We start from the raw sequence: 19452 nt of genomic DNA on the forward strand, positions 1-19452 counted from the left end.
GCACGCTGACCTGTGGTCTCCTCGCTGCCCAGAAGACACCCAGGGCGGCGGGCGGGGCAGCTGGGTGGGAGCCGGGTGACATTCGGGGGACCGGGACTTCACAGCTAGGCCGCGTCTGAGGACCCTGCCCCACTCTGCTCCCCAGAAACTGCACTCCCCCCTCCTGCAAACCCCTTAACCCCCCTCCCCATCTCAGGGACCCCCCCGGGGGTCCCCAAAGCTCCTCTCTCAAGACCCAAGCGCGGGCAGGTCCCCAAACTGGACACCACTGGTCTGGGTAACCAATCACCGGCCGGGACCCCCACGTGCCCCTCCCCCATCCCTCCCTCCTGGAGCCCCCGCCCCTCACCCAGAGCGGAGCAGACAATGCTCCCGGCAGGCGGGCGCCCCCTGCACGCTCACGCTGCTTCTCCCAACACCCCCTCTGGCCTCACATCCACTTGGGGTGAAAAGCTCAGACAGATGTGCAGGTCAGGCAGACGTCATCCACATCCCAGCCCCTGGCGCTTGGTGGGGGACCCCCAACTCCGTGCTCAGCATCATCAGCACCTGGGAATTATGGGGGCCGCTGGGGGCTGCTGAGCGCACAGGCATTAAAGGGGGTCCCGGCCAGGAGCGGGCCTGGCGCTGGTGCCTCTGTGGAGGCCGGGAGGGCTGTGCCTACCATTTCCCTCATTCAGGGGAAATGTCAATGCCACCAAGGGCCCTGCAGGCGGTCCCTGTCTCGTCTGGTTTTGGAGTAGAATACAACCACAGCATGGGACTCCCCAGCATTTCTCCTTCAAAACCAGCAGGCTGTGCCGAACTTTCCCTCCAGGGCGCACCCGCTCCCCCAGGCGCTGGTCAGAAATGCAGGGTCCCAGGCCCCAGGACAGCAGGCCCCCGACGTGCTCTCCAGGTTGGGCCAGGACCACTGTGGACCGAGACCCCTCACACACACACACACAGGCAGTGGCCAAGGTGGCCCTTCATTTACACCCCTGACGCCAAGCTCAGGGCAGCCACAGGGGCAAAGTGCGCGATGCAGAGGCCCTCAGGGAGGCCCCTGGACGGTGGCCCTTGGTGGCCCAGCCATGGCCTTCAGTCTCCGCCGGCCTCTCGGTCCCTCCCTCTCTCAGAAGCTTCGCTTCATCGCCTTCCTCTCCTGCACTAGATAGAACAAGAAACGAACCCATTTCCTCGAGGGAAAGCAGGTGTGTTCTGGGAAACACGACAGGCACACCTGGGTGCCTGGGCGGAGACGCAGACGCCGCCGTGTGTGCCTTAGACGCCCAGGCCTCCCTTCCCAACCGAAACCCGCCAGCAGCCAAGCTCCCCTCGAGGCTGCTGGTTCTCTAGGCAGTGAGACAGCTCTGAGCAGAGAAGCCAGAGGCGTTAACTAACGTTTAGTCCCTCTTGAGCTCCACTCTGCTCAGGAAGCTGAGAGGTGAATGCGTGAAACTCAGAGCTCGGATTAGTCAGACCCAGGAGGAGCCCACCGAGAGGCGCCATGTCCGCGCGGGAGCCTTCTGGCGCCAGAATGCTCCGAGCCTCTGACAGAGGGTCACACAGACCCCGTGCTCTGCTCTCAGGGGCTGAGAAAGCTAAAGGAGGGAAACGCCGACCGGCGGGGGCCCGGGACCCACTCCCGCCCCACCCCTCCCCGCAGCCCCCTGCCAGCACAAGGCCACGTCTCCCAGCTGGGTGGGCAGAGCCCAAGCGGGCCTGGTTGGACGTGGGGTCACAGCGGCGGGGCTGGGGGGCAGGACCCCGCCTCGGTGCGCCCAGGGGGACCGCCACAGCCCGGACCGCCAAGGCCTGCCTGCCACACACGCCGCTGCAGGGGCCGCCCCGGCTCCAGCCAGCTCCCCGCCCCCGTGCGCGCTGGGCTGAGGGGAAGGGGACGCTGGGACGGGGCTTCCCTGCTCGCCGGGCCTGCGGACGCCGAGCCGGCTGTGCTGCCGCCCACGGCCGGAGGCTGGGGAGCCCCAGGCGGTGACGTCACCGCGGCAGACGCGGTTCGCCGACCCCCGCCGGGACCCAGCCCCACTCGGCGGCGCGCAGACAGATGCGCTCCGTCGCCCACAGACGTGCAGGGGCCGCTGCCCGCACAGGGGCAGCCGCGGCGGGGGTCCCCGCCTAACCTCCCTCCCCTCCCCCCACGCGGCTCCCCGGCCTCGCGTGCGCCCCCGCCGGGCACCCGCACTTCCCTCCTCCGCAGCCACATTCCGCGGGGCACGCCCGGCGGGGCCTCCTCGGGCTCCTGTCACGCGATGGGGCGTCAGCGCCGCGGTGACAGCCGCCTGGACCCCGGCCAGGGCCTCGCGTGCGAGCAGGGCCGCCAGCGCGCCCCACCCCCAGGCCTGTGGTGAGACTAGAAGAAACCGAATGTGATTCCGAGGCTGTCCCGGAGGCCCAGCCAGGGTGGGGGGCGCCTTCCCGAAAACTCATCTGAGCCGACAGCCCCGGCCCCCAGGTCAGGAGCGCCCGGAAGCTGAGTCAGGGCAGCAAACCCCAGTGCGGGTGGGGGCCACGGCCAGGCCCGCAGGCGGCGGGTGCCAGCCCTCTTCCGCGTGGGGGGCAGTCCGGAGGGGGGAGCCCGCGGCGCTGGGAGAGAGCAGCTGGGGAAGAGCCCCGGGGCGGGGCGGGGCGGCAGCTCCGCCGTCACCTGGCTCTGGTACTCGGCCCAGCGTCTGTCTCCAGGGTGCCGCTTCTCCTCTCCCTGCCACCACACGTCTCACCCGCGGGTCTGAGCGGGGCCCTGGAGGGGAGGCAGGGCTCTGGGCAGGGGCCTCCGCCGGCGGACCCCACCCAGCCATCGCCGGCGCCCTCTCCGCCCGGTCTCCTTCGGGACGAGGGGCGAGCCCGCCGCCACGCCTCGCCCCGCCTGCTCCTGGTCGCCCCTGGCAACAGGCCGGGGAGAAACGGCGGCAGGGAGCAGGTGTGTGGGGCGAGGGTCCACGGGGAGTTGGTGAACGCGTGCAGAGAAGGAGTCACTGTGGCCCCCTAGGCCCCGCGAGGAGGGACGTTTGGGGACGGGGTGGGGGAGCAGGGCCCCGAGGCCCGGAGCTCGAGGCGTCCCCTGCGGTCCAGCCAGGGGCGGAGAGGCCTGTCACGTCGAAGGGCCTCGTGCCCCTGGTGAGCCGCTGTCCCCAGAAAGGGGGCCAAGCCACGAGACGGGACCCCGGTGGCACCCGCGTCCCTTCAGCCCCACCCTGCGGGCAGCCGGCCCTCCTCCTGCCCAGCCTAGCCTGAGGGGCAGTGGCAGGTGAGAGCGACCAAGAGCCCTGGTCCCACGGAAGCCGTCCTCCCGCAGGGCAGAGCCCGGGCGCCTCTGGTCTGTAGACAGAGCTCAGGGTCTCGAGGCAGACAGGAGGCCCAGCCAGGGCCGCCCCTTCCGGAGATGAACGGGCTCCCAGGGGCCCGCGCAGCCCAGCCTGGACCCGGTGCTCCGCCTGGAGCCCTGGCTCCCTCCCCCACTCAGGCCCGAGCTCAGCCGCACTTGAGGTTCTCACTGCCTGGTCCAGGCTGTCCACCAACTGGCTGTAGAACCAACCGGAACCAGCCTTCCTCTCACTTCCTCGATTTCTTGCATACCTGAAAAGGCTCATTTGCAACAGAGAGAACGTGAGGAATCGTGCTGGAGACGGTGGGCGTCCCTGTGAATATGCTGCACACAGCCGTAGGGGGAGGGGGAGAATGGAACGGCCACTGCCCCACCGGACTGGGGCTGACTGCACCCCGCCGGCCCCACCCGGTACCCCGCTTCCTTCCGAGTCCTTCCCACAGAGGAGACGCAGGGCAGTTACCACCCTGGGCCGAGCCCTGGGCCACGGACACCCCGCCCCCACCAGCAGCTTCTCAGGGGTCCTGTGCCTGGGTCTGGCCCCTGAGGGGTGCCAAGTGCTCCCGGTGGAGGAGGAACCAGAAGACGCCCCATCTCTGCCCCTAGATGGTGCGTGATGCCCAGAAGCCACTGTGCTGCCAGCCAGCTCCTCAGGGGACGGGACAGGTGAGCCCAGATCGTGGGGCACGCTGAACTGGGGACGCGTAGGGCAGTCCAGGGATTGGGGTACAGGACTTCTGCCACCCAGGGTGATTGAGAGAGAAGCTGGGGACACCACGGGAAGATGGGCTGAACCCCCGATTCTGACCAGCTGCAGCTCCTGGAGTGGATAGGTCCACGTCCAAGCCCAGCCCCTGCTTTGAATGAACACATGCCTGGTAAAAATCATCTCAGCATCGAGGGAGCACCCTAGGCTCTGCACTGTGCTCTGCACAGCACACATGGCCTTGGCACCTGGGTCGTTTCCCCTCCAGCCCTGGTCCAGCAGCGCGCTGGGCCCCAGGCCCTCGAGTTCAGGGCTGACATCCACGCTTGTCCGCGTGTCCCAATGGCGGCAGCTGGCATGACCACGGCTCTGCCCGGCTCTCCCCAAAGCTGTGCCCAGAGGGCAGGGTGGAGGGAAACAGTGAGCTTGGAGCTCCTGGGAGCCCAAGGAGCAGGCATGCCTCCCACTTCTGCCCACTTCCAGCCCAGACCCCCTCAAAGGCCTGCTTAGCAGAGGAGCTCGGGCTCAGAGCAGGGGTCCTGGGAGCCTCAGCGCTGCCGTAAGACGGGCGTGGGCTGTCGTGAGGATCCAGCAGGGACACACACCGGAGGAGCTCTGAGCAGGGCGGGGCAGCGGGTGCCCTGCAAATGCCGTGATGTTCCGCGTCCACATCTTGTTGCCGCCAACTCAGCGCCAACCTCCACAAGGCCTGTGGATGGATGCCTGTGTCCCCAGATTCCTGGCCCCCCAGGGTGATGGTGTTCGGAGGGGCCTTTGGGTCACAAGGGTGGAGCCCCACGAATGGGATTAGTGTCCTCGTAAGAGACCCCAGGGAGCTCCCTCACCCCTTCCGCCATGTGGGGACAACCCAGAAGCGGTTCTCACCAGAGCCCGACCATGGGGCACCTGACCTCGGACCTCAGGCCTCCAGGACTGTGAGAGGTAAAGGTCTGTGTATTTGTCACAGCAGCTGAGCCAGGTAGCCGGCGGGGCAAGTCCCTGGCGGCCGGCTGTCCCCTTCGTGCGGCTGAGAGCAGGCGCGGGGGCTGGGCGAGCAGGACCTTCTGGCGGGCTCCCCTGTCACCTCCTGTGGGGCCGGCACACCCTCTTGTGAGACAGAGGTCCAGGACGTGGGGGACCAGCCACCTTCACAGGCCGGGCTGCTAACCGGCTCCACTCACCACTGCCCCCACCGCCAGGCCCCACTCTGGGTGACCCTGGCGACAACTCTCGGGGCCCAGAGGCCACGTGAGTCCAGGGGTTGACAGGAACCCCGAAGAGCCCCAGCTCACCTCTCCCGACACCCGCTCTTCTCCGTGATGAGTGGGCGCGCATGGGGCTCCCGTGCAGTGCAGTGCACCTGCCGGGGGAGACCAGTGACCAGGCCTGGCGTCCGGGACGGGGCCAGATGGAGGGCGCGGAGCTCCCCACCCCGCTGCAATCCTGGCCTCAAATTAATGGACCACTTCAGTTTTCAGACATTCAAACTGTCCTCCCTTCGCTTTTCAAGAACTCAACGATAAACTCCTTGTTTTGCCTTTGGAAGATGCACGTGCATCACACAGGCTGGAAGAAAGCGCTGCAGCAGAGGACACCGCTTACTCTCAGTCTCCTTCTGGACAGGCTGTTTTCTGCACCTGGGCTGCCAAGAACGGACTTGCTCGCCGGGCTCTGTGCCCTCGCGTCCAGCTGTCCACCCACCCAGCACGGGGAAGGTGGCGGCAAGCACGTGGGAGTAAAACAGCAGGCGCCAGAGGAGCTCTTATCTAACCACGGTGGGAGGCGGGCTGGGGAGGGGCACCAGCAGGTGGTACGGGCAGGGGTGCCCGTCCTTCCAAACCCCACGGTTAGGCTGCGGGAGAGGAGGGATTCCAACTGCCAGTCAAAGCCCCAAGTTCACTTAGGCGAGAAGAAACCTCAGGAGTGTGAATAAACGTGCTCATTTCACGCAGAGCCGTATTTAGAAAACAAGAGAGTCCACGCCAGGATTATACTGCATCAGCTTGTGGATTTTCCTATGGCCGGGTCACTCGCTTGCCCACAGTCATTCATGTCTCCAGCCCCCGCCTGGGGACACAGGCGAGCACTGAGCGTCCCAGTGTGGCTGGAGGAGGCCTCCAGAGGGGGTGACTCTGAGCAAAGCCTAGAGGAGAGAGACCAGCGGGCCGGGCTGTGAGGGGGCCGCAGGGGAGCCCCTCCCCGCCCTCGAGACACTTGTCCCCACAGGCTGCTCCCCACCTGCTCACCCAGTAATCTTAGCGTCCATTGACGCTTCTGGCCTGAATTATTCCTGCAATGGTTACCAACTGGGGATTTTATAATTCACCTCTTCTCTCTCCAGTCATCCATCTAGAATGGATGTACTGTTAGGAAGAACTTTCTCTTAGTATTTATTTATTCATTCACTTATTTATATCAGTGTGGATTTATGGAATCCCATTTTATTCGCTGGATTTTAATCCATCACCATCCTTATTCATCTTAACGCTGAAAACTGTCCCAGACCTGGCCAGGGAGGCCTTTAGGGTGGCTTGTGTCCCAGGGCAGGTCTCCTCACGCTCTGAGCACGGCCTGCTGTCCAGCACGGACATTCTAAGTTCATCTAGTCCTTTCTCTGCTCCAACTCTAGACGGAGGCCAGAAAGCCTCCTTTTAATGGTGAACCATGTCTGGAAACCGAGATCTGAATGTAAGTTGTAGCTCTCTGCTACTGGTGTGGCCCTTTCAGCAGACAGAGCTAGAACACACACACACACACACACACACACGTGTGTGTGCATAATGTGAGTTCACACCGATACCTCCAGTTCCAATTCTACACCACAGGATTCAGTACAGAGTGGACTTATTTTTCCTTTAATATTTGATAGAAATTGCTTTAATTCTATCTGGGCCTAGATTTTCTCTGTGGGAAGATTTTAACCACGGATTCAAATGGTCATGTGACTATTCGGGTTTTCTATTTCTTCTTGAGTCAATTTTAGTAAGCTATATTTCTAGGCATTTATTATGTTTTCAAATTTATTGGCATAAATTTGTTCATGACAACCTCAACCCATCTTTTAAATATCTGCAGCATCTATAATTGTGTTCCTTTTACATTCCTAATACTGTTTGCTATTTTTCCTGGATCAGTCTCACCAGATCTTTGCAGTTTTTTTCATTTTAAAGGAACTCTATTGTATGTTTCCTTTCTATTTCACTAATATCTTCCCCTTTATTATTTCCTTTCTTTGACTCTCCTTTTGTTTATTTTACTCTTCTTTATCAAAACTACAAAACTGAATGCTTAGCTCACTAACTTCAGCCCCCCTTCATTTACATACAAACACTCAAGGTTATTTATCTCCAAGAATTGCATTAACTGCACCCCACGCACTTTGATTTATAAATATGTTCTCAGTTCCATCATGCTTTCTTCTTTGATCTCTTTTACTCATAAATATGTGTATTTCCAAATATATCAGGGTTTTCAAGTCTTCTTTTTTATGGATTTCCAGCTTAACTGCCTTAAGGGCTCACCATGCATTCTTCATGGTTTTGTCTTTTGAAATTTATTGTGACTTGCTTTATTGACCAATGTTTTCAGTATATTTACAAGTTCCATTAGGTTTGAAAAGATGTGAGTTCTGAGTTTCAGAGTATAGTGTTATGTAATGTCCATGAGATTAACCCTTTTTGCATTGTTCAAATCTTCTATAATCATTACTGATCTTTGTTTATTTGCTCTGTTAAGTACTGAGAGAACTATCTAAAATCTTTCTCTCTGGTGATGAATTCATGTATTTTTCCTTGTAGTTCTATCAATATCTGTTTTATATTTTTGAGATTATGTTATTAAAGGCACACAAATTTAAAATAATTTTATTTGCTTGATGAAATAAAATGTTTAATCATTACTAAATGATTATTAAATTATACTCTCATGATCTCCAGTAGTGTTTTTCATCCACAAATCAATTTTTTGATATTAATATAACTTCATCAGATTTATTTCAGTTTCCAATATATCCTTTTCCATCCTTTTACTTTCACCCTTTCTGTGCCTTTTGTAAACAGATATAGTAAATCACTTTAATAATCCTTATCTGTTAGTTGGCATGTTTAGTCCATTTACATTTATTGTAACTAATGACACATTTGGAATTTTATGCTTTCTATTTGTTCCACTCCTTCACGTTTCTTTTTTCTCCCTTCTTGTCTTTTTTCTTTTGACTGTTTATATTTTCTCATTCCACTTTTCTCTCTCCATTAGTCTGAAAATTATACCTTTCTGTCATCTTGATGGTTATCCTGGAAATTTTATTATGAATTAGTTAATCAACCTCCAAAGTTAATTAATACAAGAACTGTTGAAATCTTTAACTCAAATCTCCTGCTCCAGATTTATATGCTACCACAGCTAGGAATTTATTTCTCTCTTTTTTTGTTCTTAGAATACACCATTACTACTATTTTATACATCAGTGTCTGCTTTGATTGATACACATAGTCACCACCTTCTTATCCATTCCTTCTCGAAGCCCTAACCTTCCTTTCCTTCTGCATGAAGTGCATCCTTTAAATTTTTTTTTGTTTTTTTTGTGGTACGCGGGCCTCTCACTGTTGTGGCCTCTCCTGTTGCGGAGCACAGGCTCCGGACGCGCAGGCTCAGCGGCCATGGCTCACGGGCCCAGCCGCTCCGCAGCATGTGGGATCTTCCCGGACCCGGGCACGAACCCATGTCCCCTGCATTGGCAGGCAGACTCTCAACCACTGCGCCACCAGGGAAGCCCTCCTTTAAATTTTTTTTTAATACATTCTCATTGGGTTCTCAGCTGCACTTAGTTTTTGATCTCTTTGAGTATTCCTTAATTTCCTGCTGGCTGATCAATATATTTTTAAAGGTTTCAGATATTTTATCTTAAATTTTGGATGTTATCTGCAGGACGGCTGATTGGTGCCTTGCTGCTGAATCTGCTGGAAATGGAAGAGGCTCTATGTCTGGTGGCAGGTCTTCTCCACTCGACTCTAAATTCTAGGAGGCGGGGACCATGGCAGCTGTTCTGTTTACTTGCATTATAACTAGTTTTTTGGGGGGGGTTTTTGGGGTTTTTTTTTTGCGGTACGTGGGCCTCTCACTATTGTGGCCTCTCCCGTTGCGGAGCACGGGCTCCGGACGCGCAGGCTCAGTGGCCATGGCTCACGGGCCTAGCCACTCCGCAGCATGTGGGATCTTCCCAGACTGGGGCACGAACCCGTGTCCCCTGCATCGGCAGGCGGACTCTCAACCACTGCGCCACCAGAGAAGCCCTATAACTGGTTTTTAATGTGAAACTTTTAAGTCTGAATTTGGGCCAAGACCCCACAACTATACTTATGCCAACTATACCTGGGTCCCAAAGTGAGATCCCAGGTGACCTCGGCAAGGCAGCAAAGATGTCAGAGGTGAGAGATGTTTGAAGCTGGGAGAAGGGCCTCGTTGGAGGGCTGTGCTGTTCATCCCACACCCCCACCTGCACCAGGAGATGGGTGGGGGCTCTCTCCTCGCCTGATGCCCAGTGAGAGGGGCTTCATGATGGCCCTGTGAGGGCCTGCCACATGCCTCCATGGGCTAGTGGGGCTGGGGTCTCTCTACACTCAAGAAATCCAAAGGAGGTTGGACTGAAAGTGAGAAGTACCACGTCCCCACTAGCAGGTCAAAGATGTACGTTTCCTGGGGAGCAGGTGGGGCCACAATGTCCAAGCACCGGCCTAGGGTGTGTCAGCTCCTCCCAGGAGGGTGCCTGGAGACATGAGAAGAGACTTCAGACCATCTGACACCCAGGCTAAGGAAGGAAACACAAAGAACCAGCTGGAGAGGATGGGTCGCCCATGTTGGCCACCGAGGCAAACAGACCCCCAGGTCCATGGTCCTCAGAAGCCAGGAAAACACCAAGACCACCCAGCTTGTGTGCCAGGGCAGTGCCGGTCAGGCAGGAGCTCTCCCAATCTTCAGCTCTTCTTCCCGCTGCTACTCCCACCTGGAAGGGCCGGAAACCATGGCTCCCAGTGAGGCAGGACCTCAGGGAGGAGCAGCTGACCTCACCGCCAGGCGCCCCCAGCCCTGCCTGCTGCAGCCTCTGTGCAGGCGGGGAGAAGGCTCACACTTGAAATACTTTTAGAGATTTAGCTGTTTGGACTGAAAGGCACTAAACGACCCAGAAGGGACCAGGAGAGTCTGGGGCCACCCCCAGTCCATCCAGGGGCAGCGAGAGGAAATTCAAAGCTGTTTTCTGTGTCCTGGGGCGGGGGTGGGGGGCACGTGGTACCAGGAGAAAGTGAACGAATGAGTGAATGAACCAGCCCCTCCGCTGGGCCAGACTCACCTTTCAGAGGTAATTAAGAGACGAAGGGGGAAATAAAACCAGCACAAAACAATCCAGGGTGAACTTTCTGCAGGACGGCTCTGCAGGGGCCTGCCTGGGGTCTAGGGTAAGAGGCAGGTGTGCAGACAGCAGGGCCAGCTCCCTCCCCTGAAGGCCCTGACACAACCCAGGACAAGTGTATCTGCTGGAAATGCCCCGGGGAGGCTGTCTTCCAAAAAGTGTCAGTGATAGAGGGAAGGGGGCTCTGGCAGCTGAAGGGCTGGAAAGTAAACGCAGTGACGACCCAAATCCACTCCCTGGCGGGAAGGAATCCACCAAACACTCCACGTGAAGAGAGAAAAATCAGGTCCCAAACCTCCCTCCCCATCACATCATCACAGGTGCCTCGGCCACTTTGACAAAACCCCACACTCAGCAGAGCCTTACTTCCTCACAGCTCTGAGGCCAGGAGCCCAAGCTCAGCTTCCAGCGAGGGCTCTTCTGCTTACAGACGGCCACCTCCTCACTCTGTCCCATGAGGCCTCGGCCGCAGGGGACAGGAGAGGAGAGGGCCCTCTGGTGCCTCCTCTTATGCGGACAGTAACCCTCTGGGATCAGGGCCCCACCTCGTGACCACTTCCTACCCTAATGACCTCCTCTGAGGCCCCATCTCAACATATGCCTTTGTGGGGGACGCAGACATTCTGTCCATGGCAGGGCTCATCAGGGGAGGATAGCTCTTCAGTGAAAGCTGAAAACCGGCACAATTTAGCTCAATAGTTGCATACACTTCCCTCCTGGGTTACAGGATTGCTAAGTCTCAAGGAGCATTTCACCTCTGACCTGCTAAGGAGCACTGCATCCTGTGTGGGGTCCCGGACACATCTCATGACGTGAGGGCTTCTGGACCTCCGCACTGGGTGGGGGTGAAGCAGACCCGCCCAGCCCAGGTGAGCCAGGGGCCAGGATCGACCCCATCACAGAGGGTGCAAGTGGACAGAGGCCCAGATCCAGGCCAGGGTGCACAGTGAAGGGGGGCGGCAGCCTTTCAGCGTGGAAATCTCCAGATTTTCATGGGAAGCTGGAATCGTGCTCTTCCTGCCCTTCTTGCCTGCTGAGACTGTCCCCTCCCTCTGTTGATCCCCCCGACAGTCCTGCCTGCAGGCCACGCGACAGGCCTGGGTGAACCGCAGGCCCTTGGTCATCTCCACGCTGGTCCCCACTCTGGGCGCTTGAACCCCAGACCCGGCAAGTCTCCCAGCTGGGCTGACACAGCAGTGCAGACCGCTGCTGGGACCTCACATCCTGGGCCACATGTCCTGGAAGGAACCCATCTCTGGCCCCCCTCAGTGTCCTTCATGCTCTCCACTCACCCACCCTCCCTCCCTTTTCTTTTATCGACCCCCAATTTCCCCTCTTTCGAACGGTGAAATCTGCAAGAATGGAAAATCCCTCTCTTTGGCACAAGCAGACGGTTTGTAACTTAGAAGCGCCAGCCCTCAGTCTAGGCAAAAACCAAGTAAATTAATTAAATAAGCCCACTGCCTTTTAAAAATTCATGAAAGTCAGCACCAACACAAACATTACAAGCAAATTTTCAGGACATTATTGCCCTTGGAGGTTGGAACTTTCCAGTTCATGTCCTTCCTGAAGGTGACTTTTTATGGAAGCTTTAATGAAATTAGTTTATCCGTTTCTGAGTCAGGAAGCACAGATTAAGATCCAATTTTTATAGCTTGACATTTTCTAACTATGCAGAGGAAATGAATTCAAGAAAATATTTAGAATTTCCCCTAAAATGTACAGCTTGAGGGGGATTACAAACTTGGGAATCCTTGGGAGAAAGGTGTGATGGAGAAACCAAGTTCATGAGTTCACCCCACTGTGACCGGCAGGGCTGCCCACCTGCAGCTCGAGGGCTCAGCAGACCTGACAGGCATCCCCCTGCCTCAGGGGAGGGGGTGGGATCGGCCGTAATGTGGGAAAAGCACTCTGCTCCTGGTCAAGAAGAACCATGGGTTCAGGTGGACACCTGGACAGATGCCTGAACTCCTGGAAACAGCAAAACTGAAGCCTTTCCAAGACCACCAACCCTGGCGTGGCTGGGCACAGCTGGACCTGAGGAAGTGACCAGAGAGGAAGAGACAAGTCCCTACTAATGTCCCACATGCAGCTGGATGCTTCTGGGGGAGGAAGGTGAACAGAAGCCCCACCTGGGCAGCTCCAGAGCTGGCCTAAGCTGTCCAACAGGTCACTGTGCAAGCCCAGGGCATGGGGAACCCCAGGCACAGGGATGGAGACCCAGGCACGGTGATGGGGACCCCAGAATAGGAATGGGGCCCCCAGTATGGGAAATAGAGACCCCAGTAGGGAGATGGGAAACCCAGTTTGGATATGGAGACCCCAGCATGGGGATGGAGACCCTTGCATGGGGAGACCTGGCATCAGGAGCCAGGGTCTGATAGTTTCCAAAGGCTGGGCTGTGAGTCCCCAGCACTTCCCGGGCTGTCCCAGAGACCTCCTGTCATCCCTTCACGGAACTCTCTCCGCTTCATGAGCGCAGCCCTCAGTACCCCAACCTGGGCGCTGCAATCTCTACTTTTCCGATTTCAGAGGTGTTGGCTCCTGAAGAGATGGAATTCCCGCTGCTCCTTCAACGTTTTCCAAAGCCGGCTCCCTGGGCCCCACAGGCTGCTCCATGCCGACCACACGTTTTAGACTGTGTGTGTTTGCATGTCCTGCACTTGTTGGGAAGCCAGCGATGCTTCAGCAGTCACCTGAGCAACCTGCACCAGCGACCTGGCAGCACCGGCAGGGCCTGGCTTCCAGGATGAGGACCCTGGACTCCACCCCAAGACCACAGCAGTGCTGAAATGACTGTCTCTGCTGTTTTACACATTTGAGTTTTTCCTACCTAAAAAATTGATGCATTTCAGTAAGACTTTGGAAACCTGGAAAGTAAAACAAAACTCCTGTAACCGCGTCTCAGAGATAAATGCTGCTAACGATTCTGTGTGTCAGTTCCAGTGGGGGCTCGGGCGGGGTCTGCGGGTGTCCCCACTGCAGGGCTTCCTTTGGCAAGGTGCAGGGCCCTCCCCATTGTCCCCACAGCAGGGCCCCTGTAGGACAGAGACCCTCCCCCGGAGGGACACAAGGAGGGCCTGAGAGGCCTGAAGGCCTGACCCCAAGTCAGAAAGCTGGTCACAGCCCCTGGTCTCCTTGAAGCCCCCGAGGACACGGCGTCCAGCAGTGAGCCCACTGCTGACCTGGAATTACGTGCCCTGGACCCCACTCGGGAGGTGCCACTGGCCGGTAGTATTGATTTCTAATTTTAAAGTAGTATAATTCAAAGCCACTTTAGGGGCTGTCGCTCTCAACTTCCACTCGGAACAGACGAGCTGGGAAGAGCGGCTGCCCACCTCGCACAAAGCACCACACAGTCTGCGAACTTCCCCGCTTTCCCGAGCCCATCGGAGAGCCAAGTCCCGGGGCAACGGTAACCCGAAATCCAGGGGAAATCCAGGCGCTTTCGGGGAGGGACAGGACACCGTGGGAACGAGAAGGGCTCAGAAAAAATTCAGGCCCGGTCCTGAATGTGGGCCAGTGGGATACGCAGGACCCCTGGAGGCTGCAGAGGTTGGGAGACGGGGTCTGCAGGGGCCTTGCAGCTGCCCACAGGGAAAAGGGGGCCGGCAGGGGGAGGGCGCCAAGCCCCAGCACTGCGGGCCTGATGAGGTCCCAGTGCCACTGGGGGAGGAAGAGAAAACCCCTCTGCCCCGGGGAGGGGGCCCACACCACAGCTGGGGAGGCTGGGGTGCCGAGGAGGCCCCACCCCAGAAGCAGGAATGCAGCAGCAAGGGTCCCTTAGACGGCTCCTTGAGGGGGCTGCCTCTGTGTGGCCTGCAGATCACACCCACCCCCTCGCCTCCTCCTGGAAGCCCACCAGCCTGCACAACCCTCCTCGTGACCCCCCGCATTCCTCCCCCCGTGGCACCCACCATTCTCTGTCGTCTTCCAAACCTACTTTTCCAGAAATGTTTCATGAGCTTGGGCCTCCAGCCATGGAGGGTCTGGGTGACGGACACCCAGTAAAAGAGCACGAGTTACTAGGGGGACGGACCTGGGCTGAGCACTGGGTGAACCCCAGGCCAGGCTGTCAAAGCTCAGCCCACGAACCTGTGGGGGGATGGACACAGGCAGGTGTCACAGGGAGCAGGGACCAAGCCCGGCTGTGCAGACACAGAGCCCTGTGAACTGGGCCCTCCCCGGGGGGCAGAACGGCTTTCCACGAGGGACAGCTTGACACACTCAGGTCTGCACTACCAACGAGGGCCCAGGCCCCAGCACAGAGCAGGACACAGCTGAGGGGCCCGGGGTCCCGCGGAGTCAGACCCCTGTGCAGAGCTCTCCCACAGAGGGTGCTCTCAGAGGCCAGCAGCGGCAGGAGGGTCTAGGCTTCCTGCTCCGTGAGAGGAAGTGAAGGCCAAGGGGGGCCCTTTGGAGGGGCTGGTTGGCGCTGGCCCAGCTGGAGAGCACAGCGGGTAGAGCTGCTGGCGGTCCCTGGAGGGTCAGGGTGGGAGGCAGGCTGAGTTCTTAGGAAAGCCGCCCTCCCTCTCCCGGGGCCGAGAAAGCCAGCAAGGCGCAGAGGCTGCCACACCTCAGACACGTCGGAGTCACATGGCCTCCCGGGCCCAGCAGCAGGGCCGGGCAGCGGCACGGGCCCGGGTGCCCGTGGTTGCAGGGCTGCAGCCTCACCAGCTGGCCACGCTCACCACACCCCAAGGTGGGTTTTGGCCGCGGGAGGCTGTCCCAACGCCTTGAGACAGAGCATGAACTCAGCAGTCTGCTGCAGTCCCTACCACCGGCTACTGTCCACGCCTGCCCACCTTCAACACTTATCCTACCTGCTCCCAAAGACATATAACAAATTCACGATTGTGTAAGAAGCTCAGACGTAACTGAGGGGTGATGGCAGCAGTCCCAGGTCTGAAGCAGAGTGGTGACAACCACGTTTCTTCCTCAGGAGCTCAGCCAGGCCACATGCAGAGTAAGGCTTGGCCTGGGGCACCGGATGTGGGCAAGTACCCAGAGCTACTGCAAGGGTCCAACACACCAGGCACCCCCGTGCAGAGAGGCGCCCGGTGCCTGGCCGGAGCTCCCAGCATCCCCAGGGCCCTGGGGCAGGTGAGGCCAAGCAGGGCGAGGTCTGGCCCCAGCCCCTTCCCCCAGGGCCACTCGTGTCGGTCTGCATTCAGCGCTCCGCCTCTAAATGGTTCCCCAGGTTGAGAGGCGCCAACTGGTCGATCCCAGCAAAGCCGGGTGGGACCCAGGTGAGGTCCAGGTGGGCACAGGTGAGAGTCCTACCTTGGAAGAAGCTCTTCACCCGGAGGTAACTGACGCTGAGGCGCAGGACCGAAAGCTTGTCCAGCTTAGAGATGATGTCGGGGGGCAGTGGCAGCAGGCCGGCTAGGCGGTCCAGCTCGGCGTTGAGGCGATCCCGGTGTCTCTTGGAAGGGTTCGACTTCTCGGCGCCCACGGCGGGCCTCCTGTGGGGAAAGATCACTATCAGACTGGGAGGCCCAGGCTGAAAGCCGTCCCAGGCGGTGACCTCTGGAGGAGCCATCAGCTTCTAAATGCAGCCGCCAGACGGCAACGCGCCCATCCCCGAAGATGCGCGAACTAAACCGTGGGCCACGCCAACCGTGCCACTGGCCCACAGTAGTGGGAGGAAGCACAGAGAGACACGGAGCGGGCAGCAGGAGAGCTGTGTGACCACAGCACGCTTCCTGGCCTCTCTGTGCTAACTCCCCCGACGCGGCAGAAGGACACCGGCTCTGGCCGCACCGCTCACCTCTCTCGGTGTTCCTCTAGGGCCCTCAGTCCAGGTGTAAGCGGCCCCTCCGGGCCTCAGTTTCCCACTACACAGCAGGGCTGAAAGGTTCTGAGGCGAAGATGATGGAGGCGGCCCAGGCACCGCAGCGCTGTCCCGCCCGCCCCTCCGAGCCCCCGAAGTGCGGTGGCCGGGGCCCCGCCACGGGCCTGCCCGCCCCCCACAGATGGAGAGGCCCCTGCCCAGGCTTCCCCGCCCACCGCGACCCCGCTCCTGGGCCCTCTCAACCCCGGGACGACGGTGCCCTCCCCCGCCCCGCCCCCACCTTCCTAGAAAGCAAAGCCAGGACGGCTGGGGAGGGGCCGCTGCCCCGGGCCTGCCCCTCCCTGCTGCTCTTAGGGGCTCGGGACTCTTTTGTCCGGAAGTTCCTATTCCTCTACCGTGTGTTCACTCGTACGAACGTGGAAAGCTGCCTTACGCCATCCTTTCTGTCAGAAGCCCGGGGCTCACCCCCAGCCCATGCTGTCGGCGCCGAGGCCACACAAATCCTCACAAGAGCTGCAGCTCCAACCGCAGAAGCGGCTTCTTTCTTTTAGTGGAGATGCGAGTCACATAACATAAAGCTGTGTTAAAGTTCTGGCATTTACTACATTCACAGTGCTGTCGACCTCTATCACGCTCCAAAACACTTCTTCACCCCCAAGTCACCCCCGCCCGCGCCGCTAAGCAGTGTCTCTCATCTTCCCCGCCTCTCAGCCCCCGGCGGCCACAATCGCCTTCTGTCTCCCCAGGTCTGCCCGTTCTAGACACTGTGTGTAAACGGAATCAGACTTTGCGCGCCTGGCCTCCGTCACTGGCCGTCGGGCGTCAAGGTTCGCCCACGGCACAGCGCGGGTGGAGCTCCACTCCTTTTCACGCTGTGTTCCACGGCCTGGATGGATGCTTACCTGTTCACCAGTCCACGGGCGCTTGCCTCGCTCCCACTTTACGGGTATTGTAAACCCTGCAGCCATAAACTTCGAGTCCACGTTTCTGCTTGAACACGTGCTTTTGCTTCTCTTGGGTATACGCCTCAGAGCGGAGCAACCAGCTTAACCTGGTGGTTCTAGGTTTAACCTTGAGAGGAGCTGCCAGACTGTCCTCCACAGAGGCTGTGCCCCGTCACGCCCCCCAGCCACACTCCACAGCCTCGCCAGCACTTGTTATTTTCCTTTTTTAAAATAAGAGCCATTCTCGTAGGTGTAAAGCAGTATCTCATTGTGGTTTGATTGGCATTTCCTTAATGACCAGTAAAGTCAAGCGTCTTTTCACGTGTTTGTCGGCTATCTCTTTATCTTCTTTGGAGAAATGTCTAATCAAGTCCTTTGCCCATTTTCAAATTGGGGTGTTTGCTTTTCTGTTCTTGAGTTGTAGGAAATCTTTATATATTCAGGATCCTAGATCCTTAACAGACATACAATTTGCAATTATTTTCTCCCATTCTCTGGTTATCTTGCCACTTTCTGCTGTTTCTTTTTTATTTTTTTCCCCTCAGTGAGGCACCTACACCAACATTACTCATGCTACTAGCCAAAATTTAAAGGGTCAGGAGGCCTGGGGAGACTGAAGAGACCCCGTGTGGAATGGCCCACCCAGGAGTGAAAGACACTCGAAGCCGCCCCAGAAAACAAGGTAGCACTGAGGGCAGGTGTGGGGGCCAGAGAAGGGGAGAGGGTGGCCCGGCTCAAATCTCACCTCCGGGTAGACCTGTGGGGAGCAGTCGCCCCTCCCAGCCCACGTGTGCCTGGGATGGGACGAGCCGTGACTGTCCCCAGCCCGCACCCCCGAGGGGCAACTAGGGGGACACTCGCAACTGAAGAAACAGGCGCTGGAAAAGCTCTAGTCCTTCCAGCTTTCTCAGACCACCTGGCTGCCCCTCCACGCAGCCCCCCTCCAGCTCCAGGCACCAGAGCAGAACCTCCCCGCCCCCGCCAGGTGGGTGAGAGGGGCCACGTGGAGGGAAATGCTCCCCTGAGCTGGCCTCTGGCTCAAGCCCAGGGCCACAGGGAGGAAGCTCCAACTCCCCAGGGTAGAGACGCGGCAGGAGTGAGGGGACAAGGACCGGCAGCACGGGAGGCGCCTGGCCACTCGCTGGCAGGAGGGTTACAACGGGAGCCAAAACATAGAACACCTGGGACCAGCCCGACAGAAGACATTCCAGACGCCTAAACGGAGACTATAAAATAGCGCTGAGGAAACTTAAAGAGACGTAAACAAACAGAAAGACACACCACGCACAGGACTGTAAGACTCAGTACTGTTAAGACTGTGTCACTCCCCCAAACTGATCCGTGGACTCAATGGAGCCTCAACTGAAATTCCAGCAGGACCTTTTACAGAAATGACAAGGAGTCTAGACTTCACATGGACATGCAGAGGACAGAGAATAGCCAATTAGAGGGCAAAGTTGGAGGACTTGCCTGACTGACTATAAGTCTCTCTGAAGCTGCAATGTTCCCAATGGTTTGGTATTAGAGAAACGATGGAAACATAGATCAATGGAACAGAATAGGGCCGAGAAACAGACTCACATTTTTTTGGTCAATTCATTTGACACAGATACTGAGGCAATTCAATAGGGAAAGAAAGTCTTTTCAATAAATGTGCTAATCAACTGGACATCCGTGAAAACAAGTAAACATCAGCCCTTACCTCACACAATACCTGAAATTAGCTCAAAATAGATCACAGACCTAAGTCTAAAACGTACCATGAAAGTTTACAAGAAAATACGCGAGAAAATCTTTGAGACCTCAGAGTAGTCCTGGGACTCTTAGGACACACACCAAAAAAAAAAAAAAAAACTTGTGAAAGAAAAAAATGATAAATTGATCTTTTTCAAAAATTTTTAATTGTCTTTGAAAATCACCATTAAGAAAATGAAAAGGGGAGGCATAGATCGGTTAAAAATATTCACAAAAAGAGCCTGTATCCAGAATATGTAAAGAAGTTTTACAATTCAACGAGAAGACAAACAGCCCAATAAGAAGATAGGCAAATTATTTAGAAAACTCTTCACCAAAGAAGCTGTATGGACGGCAAATAAGCACATGAAAGGATATCAACACCATTAGCCACTAGGGAAACACAAATTAAAACCATGGTGAGCTACCACCACAACCCATCAGAGTGGCCGAAACCAAGACTGACACCCCAGGCACCGCTGAGAAAGTAGAGGAATCACACGCTCAGCGGCCGGGAATGTAAACGGTGCAGCTGCTTTGGAA

At 57.4% G+C, this 19452-nt stretch overlaps 1 protein-coding gene across 1 annotated transcript in view; it reads right to left on the reverse strand.

Annotated features, from left to right (window-relative positions):
* AHRR (aryl hydrocarbon receptor repressor) overlaps positions 1 to 19452 on the reverse strand; it is a 69915-nt gene that overhangs the window by 39164 nt on the left and 11299 nt on the right. The window contains exon 3 of the mRNA XM_069540616.1: positions 15721 to 15902. Within this exon, the coding sequence (XP_069396717.1) occupies positions 15721 to 15902 (182 nt within the window). The remainder of the gene's footprint in view (positions 1 to 15720; positions 15903 to 19452) is intronic.

This window comes from Delphinus delphis, chromosome 3 (assembly GCF_949987515.2).
Source record: "Delphinus delphis chromosome 3, mDelDel1.2, whole genome shotgun sequence".
Classification (NCBI taxonomy): Eukaryota; Metazoa; Chordata; class Mammalia; order Artiodactyla; family Delphinidae; genus Delphinus; species Delphinus delphis.